This window comes from Lagopus muta, chromosome 25 (assembly GCF_023343835.1).
Source record: "Lagopus muta isolate bLagMut1 chromosome 25, bLagMut1 primary, whole genome shotgun sequence".
Classification (NCBI taxonomy): domain Eukaryota; kingdom Metazoa; phylum Chordata; class Aves; order Galliformes; family Phasianidae; genus Lagopus; species Lagopus muta.
This window is the reverse complement of record NC_064457.1, coordinates 1395034-1418176: the sequence shown is the minus strand read 5'-3', so window position 1 is coordinate 1418176 and position 23143 is coordinate 1395034. Positions and strand designations below refer to the sequence as shown.

General features: G+C 54.3%; 1 protein-coding gene and 1 long non-coding RNA gene across 2 annotated transcripts; one reads left to right on the top strand and one right to left on the bottom strand.

The window, feature by feature from the left end:
- Nucleotides 1-254: 254 nt before the first annotated feature.
- On the top strand, nucleotides 255-839 carry LOC125684425 (uncharacterized). Its single transcript, XR_007373292.1, has 2 exons — nucleotides 255-467; nucleotides 585-839. It is a non-coding gene; the product is annotated as an uncharacterized LOC125684425 (long non-coding RNA).
- Nucleotides 840-2075: 1236 nt separating this feature from the next.
- KPNB1 (karyopherin subunit beta 1) lies at nucleotides 2076-21308 on the bottom strand. The gene is made up of 22 exons (XM_048926551.1): nucleotides 21109-21308; nucleotides 20929-20987; nucleotides 19369-19551; nucleotides 17264-17464; nucleotides 15894-16046; nucleotides 15063-15122; nucleotides 14644-14733; nucleotides 14219-14329; nucleotides 12727-12828; nucleotides 11811-12035; nucleotides 11136-11327; nucleotides 9879-10009; nucleotides 8934-9081; nucleotides 8627-8698; nucleotides 7191-7335; nucleotides 5718-5800; nucleotides 5073-5180; nucleotides 4676-4819; nucleotides 4480-4585; nucleotides 4050-4164; nucleotides 3352-3513; nucleotides 2076-2662 (listed from the first exon to the last, which is right to left on the bottom strand). Coding segments are annotated over exons 1-22 (2631 nt in total). The 5' UTR covers nucleotides 21149-21308; the 3' UTR covers nucleotides 2076-2661.
- Nucleotides 21309-23143: the final 1835 nt, after the last annotated feature.

Here is a 23143-nt window from a genome sequence, read left to right as displayed (position 1 = left end):
TCGGAGATGGGTGCCGTGCCACCGTGATGAGCAGCAGGCGGTGGGAGGAGCGCCGGTGCGACACTGCAGCAGGGCACGGGTTGATGGCTGAAGGTGGACGGGAGCCAAAGAGCTGAGAAACGGATGGGATGAAGCCAAAAGAGCTGCTGTGAGTGAGAAACAGAACGAAGGTAAGAGACTGGGGAGGGGGGGGGGGGGCACGTTGGGTGCTGCTGTTCTCCTTCCCCTGTGGTATCAACCAGGTGGGGGCAAAACGCCGAGGCTGGGGGCTGTGCTGACCCCCCAAAGGACGCAGGCTGGATGCTCAGCCCCTGGAGGAGCCAGCAGCCACCTCTCATCACAGCCAACCGCCGAACCCCACGCAGCCCCACACAGACACAACGGACACGAATTCGTTTCCACTACTGTCTCAGTGTACTTTATTCTCCTGCTGTCTACAGCTGAACAGCCACACAGGACAGAAACAGGTAGCACTGAGGAATGATCAGATTACTTCCCTCCACACCCCCTCCCCAACTTTCAGGAATGGCTTTTTTTTCTTTTTTCCTGTTTTATTTATTTATTATTATTCTTTTTCCCCTTAGGAAATCCCACCCCGCCTCAAGAACCGAAATAAAAAGAAAAGGCATCGCTCGAGCTCATGGCCCAGGGCCTCTCGCTGCTCCTCACCTCAGCGGCCTGGGAGCTCGGCTCAGGTTTTGTACACTGGTTCAAAGTCGGCACTTGGGACTGCGATCTGAACCCAGCACTGGAAGGCACGTATCTGATACCCTGTATGAGAGCTGCGGGCACCGCGGATCAGATTGGGGGGAGAGGAAACTTTGGGGGGGGGGGGGGAACGACGCAGATCATCGGCTGCTCGCTGCAAAATAAGACAGCGGTGAGGTTTTGTGCCTCCCTCCCACAAAGAGGCTTTGGCTGCAGGTTGGGGTGCTGGCGGCATCGGGGGCTGCATGGGTAAAAATGAAGCAGCCCTGCACCTCTCCATCCCTGCGGCTCATTGCTTAGGGATGAGCGAGGGATTCCTCCAAAGCAGGAGCCTGGCTGGAAAGGAAGGGAAGATTCTGATCCTTGTTGTGGCAATAAGACATGGGGTGAGCAGGGGAGCAGCGAGCAGCCACAGCTGGGTTGGGATTCACCCCTCAGTTCCATCATTAACTCTATTAACCAAAAAATACATGGTTCACTGGTTCCCCTTTCACTGGAAAGACCAAGAATACAAAAAAAGGAAGTTTTGGGGAATGTTTGACACCATTTTATTCATCTTCAACTGCAGTGGAAAAATAGAACCTTTTACAAGTGCCGTCTGTGTAAGCTCAAGTCAGTATATATATATCTTATATAAATTTATTTCTTCCTTTTTTTTTTTGCTTTTGAAGTGCAGCAAGAGACCAAAACCGCATCCGATCTGATTAAATAAAGAGCACGAAAGGCCGAGCAGTTTCCAAATGGCATTTTATCAGATTGACGTTTGAACATTGAAATTTATCCTCATTTGTTTTTTTTTTTTGCAATTCCAAAATACGACCTGAAGTTTTCATTTTTTGTTGGTTTTGTTTTTCAACTCTTTGGCACAAAATTTCGGTGGGTGTTGGGGCTGCTACAGTACAAAGTCAGGAGAGCTCTTTCCCTTTGCGTTCTCGCTGCCAATTCAGAGCACTTGAGGCCTGGATTCGAGTTGTAAGCCTGAAATCCTGTGTGACCATTCATTCTACACCCTCTAACGCAAGAGTTTTGAGTTTGCTCGTTTGTTTGTGTTTTTTTCCCCCATTTCTACATTCACAGTTGAACAATATTAAGGAAGGAAAGGCGCTTGGATGAAACGAGATCATGAAAAGCATCACTCGGAACGGGAGCTCTGAACATTCGTCAGTGTTTCCCCAAAATTAAAAGCCCTAAAGGAGCGACTTTCCTTTTTATTTTTAATTTTTTTTTCCTTTTTTTTTTTTCTTTTTTTTTTCTTTTTTTTTTTTCCTTTTAACATCTCTTTACGCTGCATCAGTAGACTGAAAACTTCGGTTAGTTTATGAAATGCGACAGCAAACCCCGTGTTTGTTTCTATTTTCTTTCTGGGGAACAAAAAAAAAGAGATCAACTGCAATGACTCGAAGTCGAGAAACGTGGAGACACCTCCTCACTCACACACACTCACTCTTAGACCCAAAAAATCCTTCACCCCTCTCCTCGCATCCCCTGCGCCGACAGCATCGCGCGGCCGAGGTTTTACCGAGGTTGGCTCCCATCTCTTTCTCCTCTCTTTTCCTCTCTGCTCAGCAGCCCAGGGACGCCGACCCCACGCTGTCAGAAGGGGCTGCCATCGCCGAGCAGAGCCTGGGGCTCCCACTGCAAGAAGACGAGCGAGGAGGCCGAGGCTTTGGATGCAAGTCAGTGCTCAGCTCGCGAGCAGCGCCGCTGCCGTGGCGGGATTCTGCGCGTGGTTTGCTTTCAAGCCTCACTCACTCATCATCCTCTCACTCCCAAACATTCAGCATCCGTGCACACTCCTCACTTCCGGGTTGTCGGGTTTTTTTTTGTTGGTTGGTTTTGTTTCGCTTTTGTTTTGTTTTTTTTTCTTCTTTTTTTTTTTTCTGTTTTTTTCTTCTTCAAAAAGATTGGAGGATTTCCAGTGGGGGTCTCAGGTGTCATCCCAGCAGTAACAGATCTGCAAGCAGAAAAGCGCCGTTGAGAATCAGACCAAACGTGTTGCAAGTCTGCATCCAGGCCAATGAGACACCACAGACCCACAGACCCACAGACCCACAGACCCACAGACCCCACAGACCCCACAGACCCCACAGACCCCACAGACCCCACAGACCCACAGGGTTGGAAACAACCTGCAAGGTCACCCAGCCCAACCCCCCTCCCGTTCCTATCAGTACCACCAGCACTAAACCACATCATGCAGCTCCTCAGCCAGGCGCCTCTTGCACGCAGCAGAGCTGCACAGAGCGCAGGCACAAAGCAAACGACTCAACAGCTGTAATGCAGCCCCAATGTATTGCAGTAATGCAGTAACAACCCGCTCCTTCTGAAGGTGCTCAGCAGTGCTGCAGAGCTCACAGAGCTCATCTGCCACCCCTGGGGATGCTGCAGCTCAGCCAGGACGCATCTCACAACCCAAGGAGCCCTCAAGCCTGCGGCTGCTCTCCTCCCAACTTCAGTTCACCATTTTCCTGCTTGCATTCGCTCCCTCTGTGCCAAGATCCCAGACAGGGCTTGTTCACAGGGCAATAAATTAACAGCAACCTTCCCGAGAACAAGGCTTTGGTGCAGCATCTCATTCAGGCTCAGGAGTCCAGCCAATTTTGTGATTATGCCACATGAAAAGGAAGGGGGGTGTTCCCTTACCAAGCTTGATTCTTCAGTTTTCTCAGTTCTTTAGTCGCCCAGGTAGCGAGGGTTTTCGTTTTGTTCGTCTTGGATCTTCTCCCTTCAGTTAGCAGTTCATGTATCATGGGTCTAGCTTCTACTAATTTCAGTACATCTTTCCCAAACGCTGTACACAAATCCCTGAAGAAGCAAGAGAGGCTTTGAGGCTGAGCACCACAAGTGTGCCAACACTGCTCTGATCGGCTCTCGCGAGCTGGAAGAAACCTGGCTCACAGCTCAGGGCCTTTAGGAAAGGCTGCACAGGTCGCTCCTTGCTGAGGACCTCCTCCTTCCTCCTCTTAACTGTGGCTGAATGGAGACACTCAACCTCCCATCCCAACACTGATCTCCTCCATGCTTCCATTCCACCTAAATTCAGCCCTGAGCTGCTCCACACCCGCGGGTTTTTGGGTGCTTTGCTTTTAAAGGCAGCTCATCCCTGACAGATCCTACATCTGAGCTTCTGCAACACGCACCGCTCATCACTACTGCTGCTTCTCACCCTCCCAATTAAGGACCTCGTTTATGCTGCCTGCTTTACACCTTTCCAAACTGAAAGGCCCAGAACCGGTGACAAAACACTTCAGCCATAACAATGCAGCTTCAGATGCATCTGATGCACAGAGTTCTGTCTCACAAACACGCTGTCAGTGTCCACGCAGGATCAGGATGCTCACCCTATCAGTCCAGCAGAACACGCCACTACTACGTCCGTATGATCCTCATCTCCAGCAATGTGGTCAATGTAAGACAGGATAAATTCTACTCTGGGCTGCACCAGCATCACATCCGCTGAAAGAAAAGAGCCTCGTTACAGCAGGGTGAAACAAGGCCTTCCTGTGTGCTCCTGGACAGCCAAACCCTGAGCCCTCAGCCAGGGAAGGAGCACAGAATGCCAAAGGAGGAAGAACCACCATGAAGAACGGCTCTAAGCTCATTCCCTACACAGGAACCGAGCGCTCTCTGCCACACAGCAGTGAATTAACAAGGCTGTGCCCGTGGCTGTGACAACTACTGCAACAGGAGCCCCGTCCAAGCAGGCTCTCCCACCTCCCTCCATCATTCCAACCACACACACACAATAAAGCAGCCACCACTCGTACTCACGGTGCACGTTTTCTTGGTCTCCCTTCAATCCCTGAATGATGCCCGTGTAAGCTTCCAGGCAGCCCTCCCTCAGCTCATTCAGGTAATCCACCATATCGTAGTCGGACTGGAAGGCAGCAGAGCACCGTGTCAGCAGCGCCCTCAGCACCCACTGCTCACTCACCTATGAGCTCCACTGCCTGCAGAGCTGCCTCACCTTGTCCACCTGGGCCTGGGAAGCCTGCTGGAGGGTGTTGAGCACAACATCCAGGTACTTCTTGAACTCTCCTCCGATGGCGAGGGCGATGTCTCCGAACACAGAGAGGATCTGTGGCTTCACAGACCTGTGAACGTTTTCATTCTGGAACAGATTTCAGCAGCGTTACGTTCGGCTGCGCCTCCCTAATCGGAGGAGCTAATGAAGCACGACCTTCTCTGGAGATGCAAATCCTTATCCTCGACACAGTTGGATCCCATTCAAGCTCTAAGTGACACAGTTGTCAAACACGAGATCTTCAGAGCACGCCTAGCACTTCAGCTTCTCCCACCTCCCACTTTTTCCTCAGCGTGCAAACCAACTGTTACTAACCACTAATGAGGAGGTAAACACTCACCCCCAAGTTCTCCAAGAGCAGCTGCATAACCTCGTCACAGAAAGGCAAGATGTTGGATTGCAGGGCTCTGCATAAGTCACCAACCAGGCCCACTGCAGCCAGACAGACCTGCAAATAGAACAGCAAGTCAGACACCCACCGCTGAGTCAGGCTTCCACTCTCCGTCCTCGCGGCGCCAGCTCATTCAATTAAAGCTCTGAGCAGTGGTGACACTCTGTGTCACCGACACTAACAACCCTCCTAACGGCTGATGAGCCTCTTTTAATGTTATTAGCCTTTTACATCGAGCTGTGAGGAGCTGAGCACGCATCGCCAGCGGGGAGGGCAGGAGGCCCCAGTGCCACCAATGTGAACCGATGCTGCCCAGCTTCTGCTGGAAGTTCACAGCTGGCAGCAACCACTTCCCCCCCATCAAGAGCAACTCCTGTGCCACCACTGCCAAAATGCAGGCATGAAGTCAATGGAGGCCTTCTGCTGAATTAAGAGAGCCTAAATCTGCGTGTGAGGCCAGTAATTAGAGAGAAATCCACAGGACTCCGTTTGCACTTCACCACCAAGAGCTGCGATGCTTTACAGATGCTGAACTCAGCACCTGAGAGCAGATTGGGAGATGGCAAGTGCAGGGCAGCCCTGCTTTGACTCTACCTGGTATTCAGCATAGTTCTTCAGTCCAATGCCAAGGAACGGTTTGAAGGCATCCATGTACTTCAGGAACTCTCCACCTAAGACTGCATGGAAAAACATTCTTGTTAGAGAGAAGAACCCCGACCTGCCCTGCATTTGATGGAACTCAACAGAACCCACTGTTATCCTCCACCTAAAACGAGAGCCTGCACTGTGCACAGGAGCACAGCACACCAAATCTCCAGCAGCCACCACACAAAAGCTGAACGCTGCTGAAGCTCCTACACAGGGACTGAAATGATTCTGAGAACTCTGTCCTTCGGGGCTTCTGAAGACAACCAGCCCCTTCCCCACACTCAGAAGGATGCTGAGTGCTCCCTGCCCAACAGACCCTGCAGAGCTCTGCATCATCCAAAAGCTCTGAGCCTCCCCACACCGCTCTGCTATAGCTGCAATGCCTTTCTTTTGGAGACAGGTGCTCCACCTCTTCATTCAGAGCTGCCCGGTTCACACAGGGCCTTCCTTAGGATGTTTGTCTTCCAGCAAGATTCAAGAACTCAAGGCAAACCTTTCCTTCACGCCTCAAAGCCTGCTCTTTCTCTCCTACCTTCCCCACACCACTGTGTCACTAGGATCACACAGCTGTATCTGCCCAAAGCAAAAAGCTCCGTGGCTCAGGACAGGTTTCCTTTCCACCCCTTGCTCAGTCAGCACTGCTCCCTCTGAATCTTCCCATTCACTCCCCAGAGCCTCAGGCAAACCCAGCAGCAGGCTCTGCAGAGGGCTGAGGGCACAGAGCTGCTGCCTGCAGCACGGGGAAGCAGCTGCTCCTGCATTACAAACCCAGCACTGCTGCCCCATGTTCCCACTGCAACAGGCATTGGCTTTCACTGCAGAAGCTGCAGGCAGTGTGGGCACATCCAGGCTTTCAGCAGCTCCTCTGCTTCCACACAGTGCTGCATCCCCCTCCGAGCTCCAGCACAACTTCTGAACATCAGCTCACTCTGCCCAGGCTGCCACAACCCCACTTTATTCCATGTCAGCACCTCTGACTCACTGTAATGCTGACCATCACCACCGTGATTTCTTTGAAACGAGAACAATGACTTCAAATGGACCATTGAGAAAACATCCCAAAGCAGCAACAGGGGCTCAGGCAGCAGCAGCAGCGAGCGTGAATCACTCAGATAAGCTCAGCCCTGGAAGGCAGCAGGTTCCCATTATGCTCAGCACTGCACACAGCACAACTCCTCCTTTCTCCTGGCAGAATTTGCATTGTAACCACGTTATTAACAGAAAACGAGCTATTCATTCAAGAAACACAGCCCAGAATAATCCAGCAGACTCAGGGCTTCGGTGACAGATGGGGCGAGCTGCGCTGTCAAAAGCACACCTTGAGGAAAAGCAGGAACTGAGTAGGGGGGGTTTGTTGGGCACTGCAGGGTCAATGAGAGCAGGGAGCACCCAGCCCTGCTGCCTGAGCCCAGCACCAACCTTCCACCAGGGTGCTGACCGCCATCAGGGCATCCTCCTGCACCCCCCCTGAGCCCGCCGTGCTCTGGAACATCCTCAGCAGAGATGCCATCACCACGTCTGAGATCTGCAGGGCATCCTGGTGCTGCACCTTCCTCAGGACGTTCTAAAAGCAGGAAAGGGGAAGGGAGAGGAGAGAAAAAGACCATCAGTGCTTCCATGCACACCCAGCTGAATTCAGCCTCCACCTCCCTGAACGCTTCGGAGCGCGCTGAGCTGCTGAAAGCAAAGCTGCTGTTGGAATTGTGCTGCTGCAGGAATATGCTTTGTCAGTGTGAGAGCAAAGTCCCGTCCGTTTTGAGCTGCTCTCCGTTTCCCAGCTACAGAACAAGCTGAATTTACTGTTCCTGCTGCATAGGCTGTCCTGCAGGTTTCCTTTTGTAAGCTGGCCAGCCCAAATTTGGCCCTGCATTAAAAGATAAAAAAGCCCCTCTCAAATCACAGCAGTGCCACAATGATGTCCTGCTGCCCATCACAGGTGGCAGCATGGAAGCTCTGCTTCTGCACCACACAAACACATCTCAGAGATGCTGGTTGTTAATCCAAGGCACAGCACATCCTTACAGCCAACTGCAGCTGAACGCCTCTGGGGTGAGCAAAAAGCAACCTCACCTACAAACAGCGCAGAGCAAAGCATTCATCTCAAGACCAGAGCAGCTCTACCAGGAAAAATCAAAGACACCAAGTTGGGCAGTTCCAACAGCAGGCCTCAGTTTTCCCCACTGCTCTCCATTATTATCAGTTTCTCCTCCCTCCTGGTGGACGTTTGTAACTATTTCTCCTGTTGGAAAAACCACGCAGCAGGACGGTGTTTTATTCCTGTTCATTTCTGCTGCGTGGCATTAAGCATCTCAGGGCTCAGCTGCTGTGATAACGAAGAAAACTGTTTGCAAATTAAAGCTAGCAGGTCGATCCCACACCTGCGACCTCCAGAAGGAAGCAGAGGCACAAGAGGTGCCAAAAGAAAAGGCTCCATAGGCAGAGGGCTCCCACTCCACCCCACCTTCCTGCAGAGCTCAACAGCAAAGCTCCAACCCTGGGCACCCTGTGCTTCATTCAGCAGGACGACCTGGTGGAGATGTGGGGAGAAGGGTGGCTGTGTTCAATGCACTTGGTAAGAAGGGGAGAGGAGCTGAAGTGTGCCGGCGCTCCGAGCCACGTGGGTGTTCATTACCAGATGTTTAATTTCAAGGACACTCAGTGCATTTTAATTAGCGCCGTTTTAAATAAGAACACCAACCACAAGAGGCAGATGAACAAATTAAATCTGTTGCAGAGCTTTTCGCTGGTGCCAAGCAGAGCAATTTGTTCACCCCGAAGCCAATGGAGGAGCCGACCTCCAACCCAGCCCCAAACCTCCTCCCCACAACCACAAAGCAGGAGCTTCATGCACTCACCTGGAGAGTGGCGCAGAGAAGAGACTGAAGATCATTGAACTGGATTCTGTCTGAAGTGCTCTGGATATGAGACTGAAAGAGAAGAACAGAACCCCAAATATACAACGCTGTCCTCATGGTCCACGCAAACCCAGCAGATCTCAGCAGCAGCACGAATGGCAGGAAATCCATTTTTCAATGCCTGCTCTTTCCAATTTGAGATGAGAGAAGCACTTCATGCACCCAGCCTGCCCCTAAGAACCCAGAAGCCAGGAGACACACAGCCAGCAACAGCCACACCAGGCCTCAAAGCCCCCCGGCCCCCCACCTCCATCTGCAGCACTTGCTGAAGCCGCTCCATGATGACCAACGTTGTCTTCTGCACAGCAGGGTAACAGTCCTTGGCACTGTTCTTCACTATTTCCATCAGAGCTTCGTATGCAGAGCTCCTCAAGTTGTTCTGGTGTCCATCAGGCCTGGAACAGAAGGAAATGGATTTATTTGCAGCTCCCAGCATGCTTAGAAACACTGGGTTTTTAAATTATTCTTAGTAGATTGGTAAGAGCTTAAATTTCAGTGCTGCAATGAGGCTCCCTCTATTGCAAGATTTCAAAGTGAGATTTGCAGAGCCGTTACTGGAGCTTTTTTTTGTTAATTTGCTATTAATTACAACTTGCAAATATCTTCAGACAGACAGCGAGTCCAGGAGCAGCAAACAGCTCAAAGCCACGTGGCTGCTGAGTGCTGTGACCCTGCCTGGGAAGGAATGGTGTCAGGATGCCCATGGAACCTGCCAGCATCCCTCAGAGCCACCAGGGAGGGAGAGCAGCTGAGATCTGTGCTGAGATGGATCTCAGAGCCCTGAGGCAGATCCCACAGTGCTGGGTGGAACTGAAGGAGATACAGAGCCAGCTCAGAGCCCCAACTGCTCGGACAGGAACCCATTGAAGAGCTTCACCTGCAAAGGGATCGAAAGTGACCCAAAAGCTGAACTGCAGAGCTGTCAAAATCCTTGACGTGACCTTAAAAGCAGAACAGGGCTTCAGCACGAGCCTTACTTTTGCATCTGCAGAATTGAGAAAACATTTTGCCTTGTCTATTTATATTTCAGCTTCGTTTGGAATAAGACACCGTGCCAGAAAGCCCAGTTCTTACAAAGCATCATTCAGATCTACGCTGCAAGAGAAGGAAGACCAAAGCCTTAAGGAGAAGGGGTAGAAAAGCCCAAAGAAAAGGCATCTCTGAGCACTGAGGCCAGCAGGGTGAACGTTACCTATCTGTGGTCTCCAGAAGTTTCTGAACTATAAGCTCAAATGAAGAGGATAAGCAGTAGGTTGCTGGTTCTTCCTGATCGTCAGCTACATCTGCAGCCTCATAGGCAGCTTCAGCCAGACTCGTGAAGGCCTGGAACACAGAACAACCATTCCTGTTACCCCATGACTTCACACATCCAGAAACATCCCAGCCAAATGAAGTGCAGGGCTAATTTCTAAGGGCTAATTTCTAAGGGCTAGCTCCCCTGTGAGCCCATCGTTGCTCAGGATCCTCAGCTTTGGTGCAGGAGTGGTGAGGATGTGGGAGATGTGAAGCGTAACAGAAGTCACACACACAGCCTGCATGCTGCTGCTGGCCCCAGCAACCCAACAGAGGCAGATTGGCTGAGCTGTGGGTGCTGGGCACACAGACAGGACCTGCTCTCATCACAAGTTGAAATCCCAGCTTAGAAAAGGCTGCAGACTGATGGTAACAGCTCTGAGATGGGGGGGGGGGGGGATGAGAAAAGGCTGAAAGATCCCTTGTTGTCGCTGCCACCTAAAGACACTGACCACCATCTTCCCAACAACAGCCACAGCTACGTGGAGCAGCAGGGCAGGGAGAAGTTCCCATGCTGACCTGAAGCCTTCAAACCTCTGCAACACCAGGAGAGCGGCTCCTATCAGTTCTGAGGGCTGTTCTGACCTGCAGCTCAATTCCTACTGAAAGCAGGGACTCTTTGAGGGGGGAGGACAGCGGTGCCATTCGGTAGCACAGACCCACCAAGATGACGCAGCTGAAGTTGGCAAATTCACCCCAGGGAAGAGAAAACTTCATGCTGCTCAAATCAGTTCTGAAACTGCTTCTGATGTGAGCTTAGGTGATGGGAAGCAAGGGAGTTCATGTTTCCCTAAGAATGAAGGGGCAATTCAGCTGTCCCAAGCAAACACTAAGGCCCAGCATGTCTGGAATTCAATCACACCACGTTAATGGTGCATAGATACAGCTTCCACAGCACTTTCAAGCTTCAGGCAGTTTTACACTTGCTAATATCACCATTTTTCTACTTGAAATATACTTTTCTTCCCTTGTTTTGCCTATCAGAGCCACACAACAGGCTGGAGATGACCACAAGAGCTGTTTGCTGCCTGCCCAAGTCAACAGCCACCTCTGCCAGCCACGTGCAGGCATCAACCTGTGCACCTGCACACCAGCATCAGCTGCTTCCCTTCGCTCACAGTAACTCCTCAGCAGCAAAAGCAAAGCTCTGCCTTACCCAGCACACATTGGAGGCCACCCGGGGCTCAGCGCTCAGGCCCTCGATCAGACACTGCAGCAGCGGGGCCAGGTAAATGTCATTGATGGCTGCCTCAGGGAGCATCTCACAGATCCTGCCCACGGTCCAGGCTGCCGTGTCTCGAACCACAACGCTGGGATCCTTCATCAGCTCTATCAAAGTCGGCATCGCCTGCGAGGGAATTCAGTCAGGGGAAAGGTGTGAGCGCATGGGAACAGGAATTGGTCACTGGTTCTAGCTTTAATGTTATCTGAAGGCCGGCTGACTTGAGCCTGGGGCAGCAGGGAAGATCAGCCAGATCCAGGGAGACCAGTGTTGTGATATCTGGAAGCTGTTTCCCAGTGATAAGAGCTGAGAACCTGCAACCCTGAGCTGTGTAACCCAACTCCTGCCCTGCTATCACCCACACCTTCCTCAAACACGGTGATGTTCCAGGCTGGATGTGGCTCTGGGCAGCCTGGTCTGGTGGTTGGTGACCCTGCACACAGCAATGGGGCTGCAACCAGATGAGCATCGTGGTCCTTTTCAACCCAGGCCACTCTATGATACGTAAAGCAGCCAGCCTTCAGCATCTTCCCAGACTAAGAACAACACGAAACACGAATCCTCCTTCAAATCAATGAAAGGTTTTGCTCCCAAGCCCTGCAGTCCCACCTGTATAACTAGTGGTTTGAGCTGGTTAGGCTCTGGTCCTTCCAAAATGCACCCAAAAGCCATCACAGCTGCATCCCTGTATCGCCAGTCTGGATTTTTGATGTGTTCCTTAATGAAGGGCAGCACGTGAGGAACGATGTCATCTTCACAGCAGGTGGCCAGGAGCATGAGGCAGACTCCTGCTGCTTTACAGGGGTTCCAGTCATCATCGTCATCATTTTCATCCTAGGAGGAGGACAGCAACCATCAGCCTGGGCAAAAACATCCCTCCCCACTCACAGGCAATGCAGGCAGCATTGCATTGCCATTGAGGGGTCAACTCAGGTCTGGAAGTGAGAGGCAGCCCAGGTTACGTGCTTTCTCCTTCCTGTTTTAACCATCAATTTCAATGTAACCCTTCTGCAATGCAGCCCTCTGCACCCCAGCAGATGGTAGTGAAAGCAGTTTCCCTGTTTATTGAGAACATTTTCACAGCACTTCCCTGTTCCATCACAGTGAGCCAAAACTCCGTCCTGTACAGCTTCAATTAACGGGTTTATGTCATGATTAGGCCTGCTGCAGCAAGCGACTCCATTAATGTGTATCAGGCCGTGGAACAGAGTACAAACAAGGCCCAGCACAGCCCTCATAAACAAACAGGGACCTCAGAGCTGGGGATGCAGAGCTCAGCAATCAGACTCTGAATCTGCACCGATGCAGACTGAAATGTTTGTTTTACTCAGGAGGAACACAGAGAATGACAGGAACCTCTTCAGAGCCCACAAACACAGCCGTGCTGCTGACTGCTGCCGTGTGCAGGAGCAGCACTGCTGTCCCACGGCGTGGAACTGAACACAGCAGTGCTTTCATTCTGTTGGTTGCTTGCTTTCTTTTCCTTCCCCCCCTCTGGATACACAGCAGGCCTTTGGCAACTCACCTGTTTCGTCAACGTCTGTGTCAGAATCGGGACCAAATACTGCAGGGCTCCCTTAGCATAAAATTTGCTCGTGTGCTCTGGAGGCCTCCCCTGCTCTGCTGCCTGCAAGGAAGCACAGAGCACAACCCTCAGCCAGCAGATACAGGCTCACTTCTGCATGCTGCCCCCCTGCTTCCCAGCACCACAGCATGCAGGAACCTCAAGGACAGCCTGCACTGCACCCAGTGCCATTCCATGCACACAAAGGGCCTCTCCTCACAAGGCACAGACAGAAATACTTTCAGTTGTGTATCGTTAACAAGTGACCCAAGCAGGAAAAGCAAGAGGTCCTTCTGCACACGAGCTGAACCTTCACGCTGACTGTCCTTTTATCCTTGCTATTTTGGGCAGGCAACACAAATGTATATTTAGCTGCTTTTAAAGATGGATATGATTCATCTGGAGGCCTCCGAAGTTTAAGCTCTTATTGATCTGTGCCACCAATTCATGCAAACGGCATCTGCATGGGGAGCAGCACCCCAAACCCACCCCCAGCCCATCCACCACAAAGGGGAATCGTTCCTTCCATCCCATTATTTTGTGCTTAACTCAGGAATCATGTATCACACAGAATGCAGCCCATCTTTTCCACCTCACAACAGGACAACGCTGCCGTGCCTTTAACAGAGCCCAGGAATGGAGCCCATAAACGCAGAGCCCAGCAGGCAGTGGGGAAGCCCAGAAACGCTCTGCCTCCAACACAGAACACATTGCAGCAGCTCCAGATGCCACCTTCACAAAGCAACAGCTCCAAGAAATTCAGGGCAATGGGAATTTCCCAGTGCTGCTATAAAGGCTTTGTGTGCGTTCAGGTGAACCTGACAGGAGCTCAACTCGACTCTGGAATGCTAAAGAGAAATCAGGGAGCTGCCATGTGCCATCTTCAGGAAACCAGCACCTCTCTGTCACAGCGCATTCTCATCAAAGCTGTCAGGAAATCTTTATCTCAAGTTGCTCTGATTCCCAGCCAGGTTGGCAGGAAAACCTTTTGGTTGGTTAAAAAGGGCAGCACGTCCTCATCTGATCTGGGAAGCAGGACAGGCTGCATTCGAGCTGCACTGAAAGCAAGGAGTTATGGAAGGGGGTTACGGTCAGCAGCCCCTGTGTAGCTTGAACTCCAAGCTTCACATTTACCTTCAGCAGCAGAACAAATCCATCCCAGCTGAGTGCTGGGGGAGAATCAAACCAGCAGCTCAAAGCCAAGCTGCTCTCTGCAGAGCCAACGCGCCTCATGGGCTCTGTGCAGCCCCAGGTCTCAGCTTCTATCAGTCATGCATCACAGAGCATCAGAGTGGTGCATGATGTCTCATCACAGACCAGGGCTGCACACGAGGAGCTCGGGGGGCTCCTCATTCAATAGCAGGAGCTACAGAGAACAGCAGGACTTCCAGATGTGGGTAAATCATGACTGCAGCGCTCCCAAGGACAACAGCACAGCTGTCTGCAAGCTCACCTCTGACGCCTCGATAGCCAGATCCATCTCCTCATCACACACATTGGACCAGAACTCGATGCCCTGTAGAGCCACCTCATCTATGTCACTTTTCATCGCTTCAATAGTTATCTTGGGGAACAAGAAAGAGAGGAGGGGAGAGAAGAAGGTTTTTAGCACGATTTCTCCTCCAACACACAGCCCAGATCACCTGAAATCAGCTGCCACAGCAGCTCCTGCCATCAGCTACCCAGGCAGGGCTGCTGAGCAAACCCAGAACCTGTGCTGCCCCACGCTTGGGGGTCTCAGCATTGGGGCTTTGGCAGCACAGGAACACAGCCAGAGAAAAACAAAGCAAGGATGTAAGCAAATATTCCCTCCCAGATGAAGACAAAGCAGCGCAGGTGGGGTTCAGGTGCCTCTGTACAAGAAGTGCCAGTACTCACAGCAAAAAGTGCAGGACCCATGTACGTCTCCATGTACTGGTAATAAAGGGACATGATCTTCACCAGGTTCTGTAAGGCAGCCACTCGTACCTGCAGGGCACAGCAGGGACCCAAGGTGGGACGTTGAGCACAGCCCCCACAGAAACAAATGCAGCTCTGGCCCCCCAGGCCCAGCATCCCAGCCCTTCCACCCGCTCCATTGACTCCATTCCTGTTCCATTGACTCTCTGCAGCTTCAATCCCCTCAGCAGCTGACTGCTCCTAACACTGCACAGCTTGCACAGCCATCCACTTTTTGGCAGCCCACTCTCACTGCTGCTGGTTAACGATGCCACCAGTTCTGTTCAGCCTCCCAAGGGTGGAACAGTGACAAAAATCAGAGCCCTTCCCAACCACCACATCCTTCAGTTTCCACTCACCCTCGTATCTGGACACTGCGTTGCTTCACAGACTACTTGCATAATAAAGTGCCTTTCAGACTGAAGAAGAAAGGAAAGAACGTTAGATGGAAAAAGCTCTGAAAACTTTGCAAGCCTTCCTGTGGAGAATTCATTTTGGAGCCTGGATCACCACCATCCCTCATACAACATCCTACAGATGTCCAGGTGTTCAGTGCAGGACTGGGAAGCCCTTCTTCCCCACAGATCCACTGTGAGCAGTGCTGCCCAACACACAAAAGCCCAGCAGACAATTTTGTCAAGCTGATCCCCATCTGCAGGACTGAGCCTGGGAAAGGCTTCCATTAAATGACTTCCTAAGCTGAGGGTTCCATCTTCATTCCATCTTCCCATACAGCCCCGGTAGGGTCCTAAGGTCCATCCCTCATCCAAAGAAAGGGAAGAAAACAACCACCCCACAGTGGATGCCCCTGTTTGGAAGGCTTGCAGGCCTTCCCCCCCCAGCCATCCCCAGAGGCAGCACACACTGGATTGCTGCCATGCAGCTCGAAAGAAAGCGCTGATCCAAGCGGGTAACAGCAGCATTACAGAGCAGAGTTGGATTAGGAAGCAGATTTAACAGCCCAAAGTCAGGTCAGATTCATCCCCAAAACTCAGCAACGCCTCTTTTTCCATTGGCCAATCTGTGAAAAAACTTCCACAGCGTTCCTGCATCACAGCCTGGCTGCGTGGAAACGAATCCAAGTCTCAGAGGCAATGGGGTTATGCATCACAACTCAGCGTGGTGCATGATTTCTCATCACAGACCATGGATTCTGGCCTTGCATTTTGTTACCATTCCCCCCTTTTTACCTCTTTGTCGAAATTTGCTTTGGTGAATTCCAAAGAGTTCAGGAGTGCGTTAGTAGCTGCTAGCTTCACATTGTTGCTGGGCTCTTCCTTTCTCATTCCCTGGATGATGGCTGTCAGGATCTCGTTGGATTTGTCTTGAAGTTGCTCTGGTTCCTAAAAGCACCATTGATAGTCGCATCAGTTAAACAGCTGCCTCCATAATTCAAAGCACAGCCCAAGTTTGAATTCTATGAGCAGAAACTGTAAGACACGAAAGCCAAGGCGGCTTCTGTTCACTGGGAGCAGCAGGCTGCAAACAGGGGAGACCCCAGCCCTGTCCTCCATCCCTCCTGCTGCTCCTCACTTCACCCACGGCCCCTTTCCCCCTCAGAAGAGCTCTGTGCTGCTTCCATCCCTCCTCCTCCATGCCCTGCTGCCACAGGAGGCCATGGATTTGGCTACACCCAAACACACTCGAGAGCAAAGCAGCCCCCTGCAGCCTCACAAATAGGTTTCCTCTTCCTGCCTCCCCACCCTGCAAGCGTTCAGCAGCACTGAAAGCACTGCAGCCAGTTTTGTTTTCCAGCAGGAGCTCCGACAGCACAGGGCTTTTGCAGTCTGTGTTATTGGTGATGCTGCCAGTAATACTGACTAAAACCAGGAGGAGCCCCAGAGAGCAAAAGATCCCCATTCCTGCATCAAAACCTTCCACGAGGATAAAGAGAGCCGTCGAAGAGAGGAAGGAGGTCAGCCATTCCTCAGCCACGGAGGAACCCAAAGCTCCCCACTCACCTGCAAGGCTCACAAGCTGCAGCTCCCCACCAGCACCCTCCCCCCCTACAGCTGCACACAGAGAGGAAAGGAGCCCTGGATTCATAGAATCACCAAGGTTGGAAAAGACCTCAAAGCTCATCCAGTCCAACCCTTCAGCTGTGATCAACAGCTCCCACCAAACCACATCCCTTAACACCACATCCAGCCTTTCCTTGGAGTCGGTGACTCCACCACCTCCCTGGGCATCCATTGCAGCCCCTGACCACCTTTCTGAACAGCAATACTTCATAGAATCATAGAATCACAAGGTTGGAAACGACCTGTAAGATCATCCAGTCCAACCCTCTCCTCATCACCACCACCAGTATTAAACCACATCACGCAGCACGACTTCCTCACGTCCAGCCTGAATCTCCCCCCTGCCGTAGCTTGAAACCGTTCCCCCTGGCCCTAATTTGTGCTGCAGAAGCAGCTCAGCTCCTTCAGACAGCATTTGTGTGCGTTTGCTGCCAGCAGGGAGATCCTGCAGTGAAAGGAAAGGGCGCAGGGCGGCTCACAGAGGCGCCACCAACAGCAGAGGAGCCGGGAGAGGAGAGCTGTGACTTTGGGGTACTCACGATATCCTGGCAGATGTAACCGATGGCCTCCAGCGTGGACTCCTTCATGTGCTCGGTGCTGTGCTGGTTGGTGACGTTGGCCACCAGCTGGGGGATGAGTTCAGGCCATTGGTTCATGGGGATCTCGGCGCAGGCGATGCCGGCCACGCACTGCGAGGCGGAGCTGGGTCGGTACGTCTCTGTGCCCAACGTCTGCAGGACCTGGGGGGGCACAAAGCAGGGTTTGGGGCTGTGTGGGCACTGTGCTCTCCCAGCTCGGTTTGTGGCACTGCAGATACGTCACAAAGCCTTCCTCCAAGCTGCTCCTCGTCTCAGCTCTCAACCTGGTCACGGTTGCCCCTCCGGGAAGCAGGCGGTGGCTGTGGCACTGCTGCCACGTCACACAACAGCCTGGGTTGGAAGGGAACTCGAGGATGACGGAGCTCCAAGCCCTGTGCCAACAGCAGGGCCATCAGCCCTCATATCACAACCTCATAGCCAACACCACAGGCTGCCCACAGCCCATCCAGATCCGGCCTCCGCACCTCCAGGACGGGGCACCCAGATCTGTGGGCAGCTCTTCCAGCACCCCAGCACTCTCACAGTGAGGAGCTTTTCCCCACTGACATCCACACACAGCAGCCCATCTCCCCCCCTCCTCTACGGCCATGGAACAGAGCTACGAAAGTGAACCGACTGCACCCTGAAATCACCCCGAACTGCAGGCTGCTCGCATCAAGACGAAAAGAAATGGAACGACTTCATTCTGCTCTGATGACCTGCAGTCCATCAGAAGACTTTCTTTCCTTTTTTTCTTTGCATGCTTATGTAACAGTTTCTCAGAATTAACAAGGGAGGGGCGCTGCGTTCACAGCATCCAGGCACACCCCTCCCCTTCCCAAACACTCACTAAGAAATGCCATCCCTCCCCATTACTCGGCTTCTCCCAATCTGCTCACAACCCCCCTCCCCAAATCCCTCCCAGATGAAGGGCTTTGGCATCAGACCCCAAACAGCCTCACGGGGACCCCACCGACCCCACATCAACCCTCATCCATGGGGCACTCAATGCAGCAATGGAAATAATGGGCAGCCCAGAGCTGGAGGAGAAACCCAGCATGGGGAACTGTTAAGCACCAAACGTGTCAGCTGGATGGGACAGAAAGGATTCTGCTTCAGTTTGACACCAAAGCAGCCATCCAACGCTGTGAGCTTCGAGACACAACAGCACAGCTTACACTGCCAACAGGAGCCAAGATTCCACTTCTTCCTTCACCAATGCACAAAGCTGCATTGATGACCCAACCTTACCCTGCTAGAGACAGACTCAGATCCCTCTATTAAGAGAAAGCCAATATATGAAGCATAAAACTTGCATCAGCTCCACACAGAGCCACACAGCCCTGCACGCCTGTGCTCCCATCAGGTGAAAGACCTCAGGCACCACCTGTGTCACTGCCAGCCCTGGGGTTTTACCCCCAATTTGCTCAGGGGTCCTCAGGCAGAGCCCTGCCATCACACACAGCAGGATGCTGCTCCCTGCTTGGGATTTGCCAACTGTACTCCCCCGGCATCAAGTCCCCTTGTGGGACACATGGAACATCCCCATTCCTCTGCATTACCCACCAAGTGGATCCTGGCCCCTGGGCAAAAACTGTACCCCAGAGAGGTTTGCCCTTTCCAGACCTGTTCATGAGCACATCCCACCAACTCCAAGTCCACCAGGCCCTGTGCAGACGCAGGCTCACACAGAGCACAGCTCAAAGGCACTTACAAGGGCAGTTGAAGTTCTCCATCTCATCCAGTTCTCCTGGATGGAGAAAGCCAGCAGAAGCCACTGAGCAGGGAAGCTGTGCCCACTGCTCCAGCAGCGGCCATTCAGAGATCTGGCTGTAGGAGCACTTGCACAAAGCAAATGGAAAAGCAGCAGCCTCACACCTGCCTGGTTTTCACCCCAATGCTTCCACAGACGAGAGCAGAGCACGGAAGCACAGCGAGACGGCGCTGCTGCCTTGAGAAGGAAGGAGCAGCCAGAAACCTTGGGCACAACGCAAGGAGGGCATCAAACCCGAGAGAATCCAATGGGCTCAAAACCAAACAGGGGGAAAAAAAAAGGAAGGACTCACGTAGTTCTTGACCTCCCTGCGGGCGTTGGCGTCGATGGCGAGCCATCGCTGCTGGTACTGAGCCTTGATGTCGGGGTCCTTGGAGGTGAGAGAGTTCTTGATCTGCAGGCCGGCCGCCACCCGCGCCACCTGGCTGTTGCCGGGGTTGGCCAGCACTCTGGACAGTTCCACCAGGAAGGTTGGCTGCAGGAGGAGGAGAGGAAGGCGCTGAGACCCCCGGCCCCACCGGACCCCCGCAGAACAGCGGCGCTTCATCGGCCTTCCATCCGCTCAACCCTGCGCCGAGCATCGCCTGAACGACCTGCAGGGCTGGGGAGCAGCGTTATTTTGTCCCCTTGCTTGGAGGCCAAACCCCAGCACAGCGATGGATGCTCCGCTCCTCCCCGTGGGATGGAGGTGGGCAAAGTGAGGGCTGCTGCACCCGCATCACCTGGATCCCATGGCACCAAAACCCCATAAGCACGCAGTGGGTTGATGCTGCAGAACCCCCAGCAGCAAAACCTGAGCGCTGATCCGGCTGCAGGACGCGCTCTGCCCCTTAAGGAAACCTTCCTAGGCAGCACAGCTGCACAACAGCCAGAAGCCTTGGCTTCCCCAAACATAAACACCATGCAGCTGCACACAGCACAGCCCTCAGCTCCCTGCAATGGGATGCGAGGGGCACACAGAGCCGGGGGCAGCAGGAATTGCTGCTTTTAGGGGTCAGCTTTGTTTCCAGGAGGAGGAGATGCGATGTTTCGCAGCGCTCTGTGAGGTTTTGTCCCACTGCCTTCTAAAAGGAGGTTTGGGAATGCTTCCCCAAGGAAGGATGGAGTGCTGTGGGGTGGATCTGAGGGGTCCCAGCTCCGAGCACAGCCCCTATGGAGGGCTGCCCCCCGGTGGGGGGGATATCTCATAAGATGAGCCTGACTTAAAGGTGAGAAACAGAGGTGAAATGAACACGTTGCTGCTGCTGCCTTTAAGGGAACAGCCCTCAAATCCTACAGCTCCACAAAAGCTTTTCCATTTCCCCCTCTGGAGTGTTTTAACAGAGCTTTAAGGTCAATTCCCGCAGGAAAACACGGGGAAGGGGGGCAAAAACGGCAGCCCCAGAGCTCCGGCTGCGACCCCAACGCCCCCCACGTCCCACAACGCCGGGACCCCCGGCGCAGCCCAGCCCAACACATCCCCGCTCTATAGGATCGCAGATCCCCTCCCCGGTACAACGGGAGCTCCACGCAACGGCAGCACCGGATGACCGGGATGGCCGCACGTCGCTCCCTTCGCCGCACGGCTCCGGGATGGGCGGATATCGCCGTATTTTCAACCCTCGGTACCGCGCGGCCCCGCCCGGAAAGGCCCCGGCGCTGCGATGGCCGCACGTGGCCCGGCCGCTCCCCTCCGCCGCGCCCCCATTGGCCGCCGCCACCGCCGGGAGCGCCGCCATTGGAGCCGAGCGGAGCGGGCGCGGGAGGAACCGAACACGGGGGGGGGGGGAGGGGAGGGGGATGGGGGAGGTGGAAGGGGGGGCGGGGGGCCGCGATGGCGGCGGCGCGGCTGGGAGGAACCGACGGAACTCACCAGGTTCTCGATCGCCGCCTGCTCCAGGAACTTCTGCGCCGCTTCCAGCTCCGAGCGGTCTGTGGGGGGAGGGGGGGCGGTCAGCGGGAATCGAAGAGGGGAGGATAACGGGGGAGGGGGGGAGGGGAACGGAGCGGGGAGCGCCGCACCCCCGGCACGGCCCGAACCGCGCGGCCTTACCCGGCGAGACCGTCTTCTCCAGGATGGTGATGAGCTCCATGGCGGCGGCGTGGCGGCTCCGGAGCGGCGGAGGGAAGGGAGGAGGGGAGCGATGGGGCGGGGGGGGCGGCGGCGCTCCGGTTTTTGCGGGAGGCGGCGGCGGCGGCGGAGGGAGAAAAAGGGCCGCGCGGGCGGAGCGGTGCGCGCGCGCACACCGAGCGGCGGAGGGATACCACGGCCGCGGCCCGCCGCCCCGCGCCGACGCGCCGATTGGTGGGAGCCGGCAGGCGGCTCGCGTTCCTATTGGTCGTTCGGCGCCGGGGGGAGGGCGTTGGCGGGCCGCGGGGAGGAAGAGAGGAGGCGGGGCTTCCGGCGGCGCCGCGCGCTGATTGGGCGACGCCGCGAAGGGCGCCCCGGCGGCGGCTGCGGCGGTGCTGAGCGGGGGGAGGCGGCCACGTGGGGGGCTCGCGGAGGGGGTGGGAATCCGCGCGGAGCGGCGCCGACCGGAAGTGCCGCGGCCCGGCCGGAAGCGCCGCGTTTGGCTTGGGCGGGGGGCTGAGCGGGGAGCAAAACCGAGGGCACCGCGCTGCCCCGCGGCCGGCATTGAACCCAACGCGGGCGGCTCCGCGCTCCCTTCCGGTCCGTGCTCAAAAAGGCCCTGAGCCCGCAGCTCTCCCAGCGCTTCCCGTTCCTCCCGGATCTGGGCGCAGTTCTGTAGCTGCTCTGCTCGCAGGCCGGCTCCCGTTGGCCTTTGGGCCGCACCGTGAGCTCACCGTCACCTCGTGGCCCCCAGCACCCCCAGCTCCTTCCCTGCGGAGCTCCTTCCCAGCAGCTCAGCCCCAAATCGCACTGATGGTTTCTCCTCCCCTGTTGCAGAACCCGCCGTGCGCTGACCACGCTGAAACCCATCGCGTTTCTCTGCCTAGCTGTCAGCCTGTTCTGGTCTGGACGGGCTGAGGGAGCTGGGCTTGTTCAGCCTGGAGAAGAGAGGGCTGAGAGGTGACCTGATTGCAGCCTCCAGCTCCCAAAGGGAGCCTACAAACAGAAGGGGAGTCAACTCTTGGAAAGGGGAGATGGCAGCAGGACGAAGGGAAATGGCTTTAAGTTGAGGGAGGGCAGATTGAGGTTGGATGTCAGGGGAAGTTCTTTGCTGTGAGAGTGGTGAGGTGCTGGAACAGCTGCCCAGAGAGGCTGTGATGCCCCGTCCATCCCTGGAGGTGTTCAAGGCCAGGTTGGACGGGGCCCTGGGCAGCCTGGGCTGGAATTAAATGGGGAGGTTGGTGGCCCTGCATGCAGTGGGGGAATTGGAGCTTCGTGATCCTTGAGATCCCTTCCAACCCAAACCACTCTGCGATGCTGTGGTCTCAGTGAGCAGCAGCACGGCCTTCCACTCCACCAGAGCTCCAACCCAGCAGAGCAGATGGCGCTGAAGCACGGGGCTCCATCCTCTGCCTTTCGCTCCCAAACATTTTTGCTGGAATGCAAATTATCACAAACCCACAGCACAAATTTCACAAGGGTCGAGGTGTTGCACTGCAATGTGGATGCGGAGCGTTGAGCCGTGGGAATCACCGGGACCTCATTGCTGCCTCCCCACTGCTGCCATTCCACACGTGCTGCACATGGGTCTGAAATCCGGGTGTTTCAGGAGGGTAAAACAGATCCTGAGCTGCTCCCAGTTAATTCCACATCCACCTGTCTGCCCGATGGGTGAAGCATTACCCCATAGTAACAGCCTGGCAGCTATGGGAGCAATGACCTGACATAGGAACGTGGATTTCTGCTGTTACAAAGCCCAGTGCCTCACGCAGGGCTCTCACACAGCGCTGCTGTTCTGAGGGCTGCATGCACAGCAGTGAGGGGTGGGAGGCCGCCGGTCCCCCCCTGCCCTGCACCCTTCCCAAATCCACCCCCTGTGCTCCATTTCCAGGTTGCTCTGGCAGCTCCCAGCCTCCACCAGCAGCACCCCAGCTCCACTGCTGCCACAGATTCCCTAAGAACCCATCAGGGCTCCCCCAGAACTTGGGGTCAATCACCTCAAGGAAAAACATTTTGT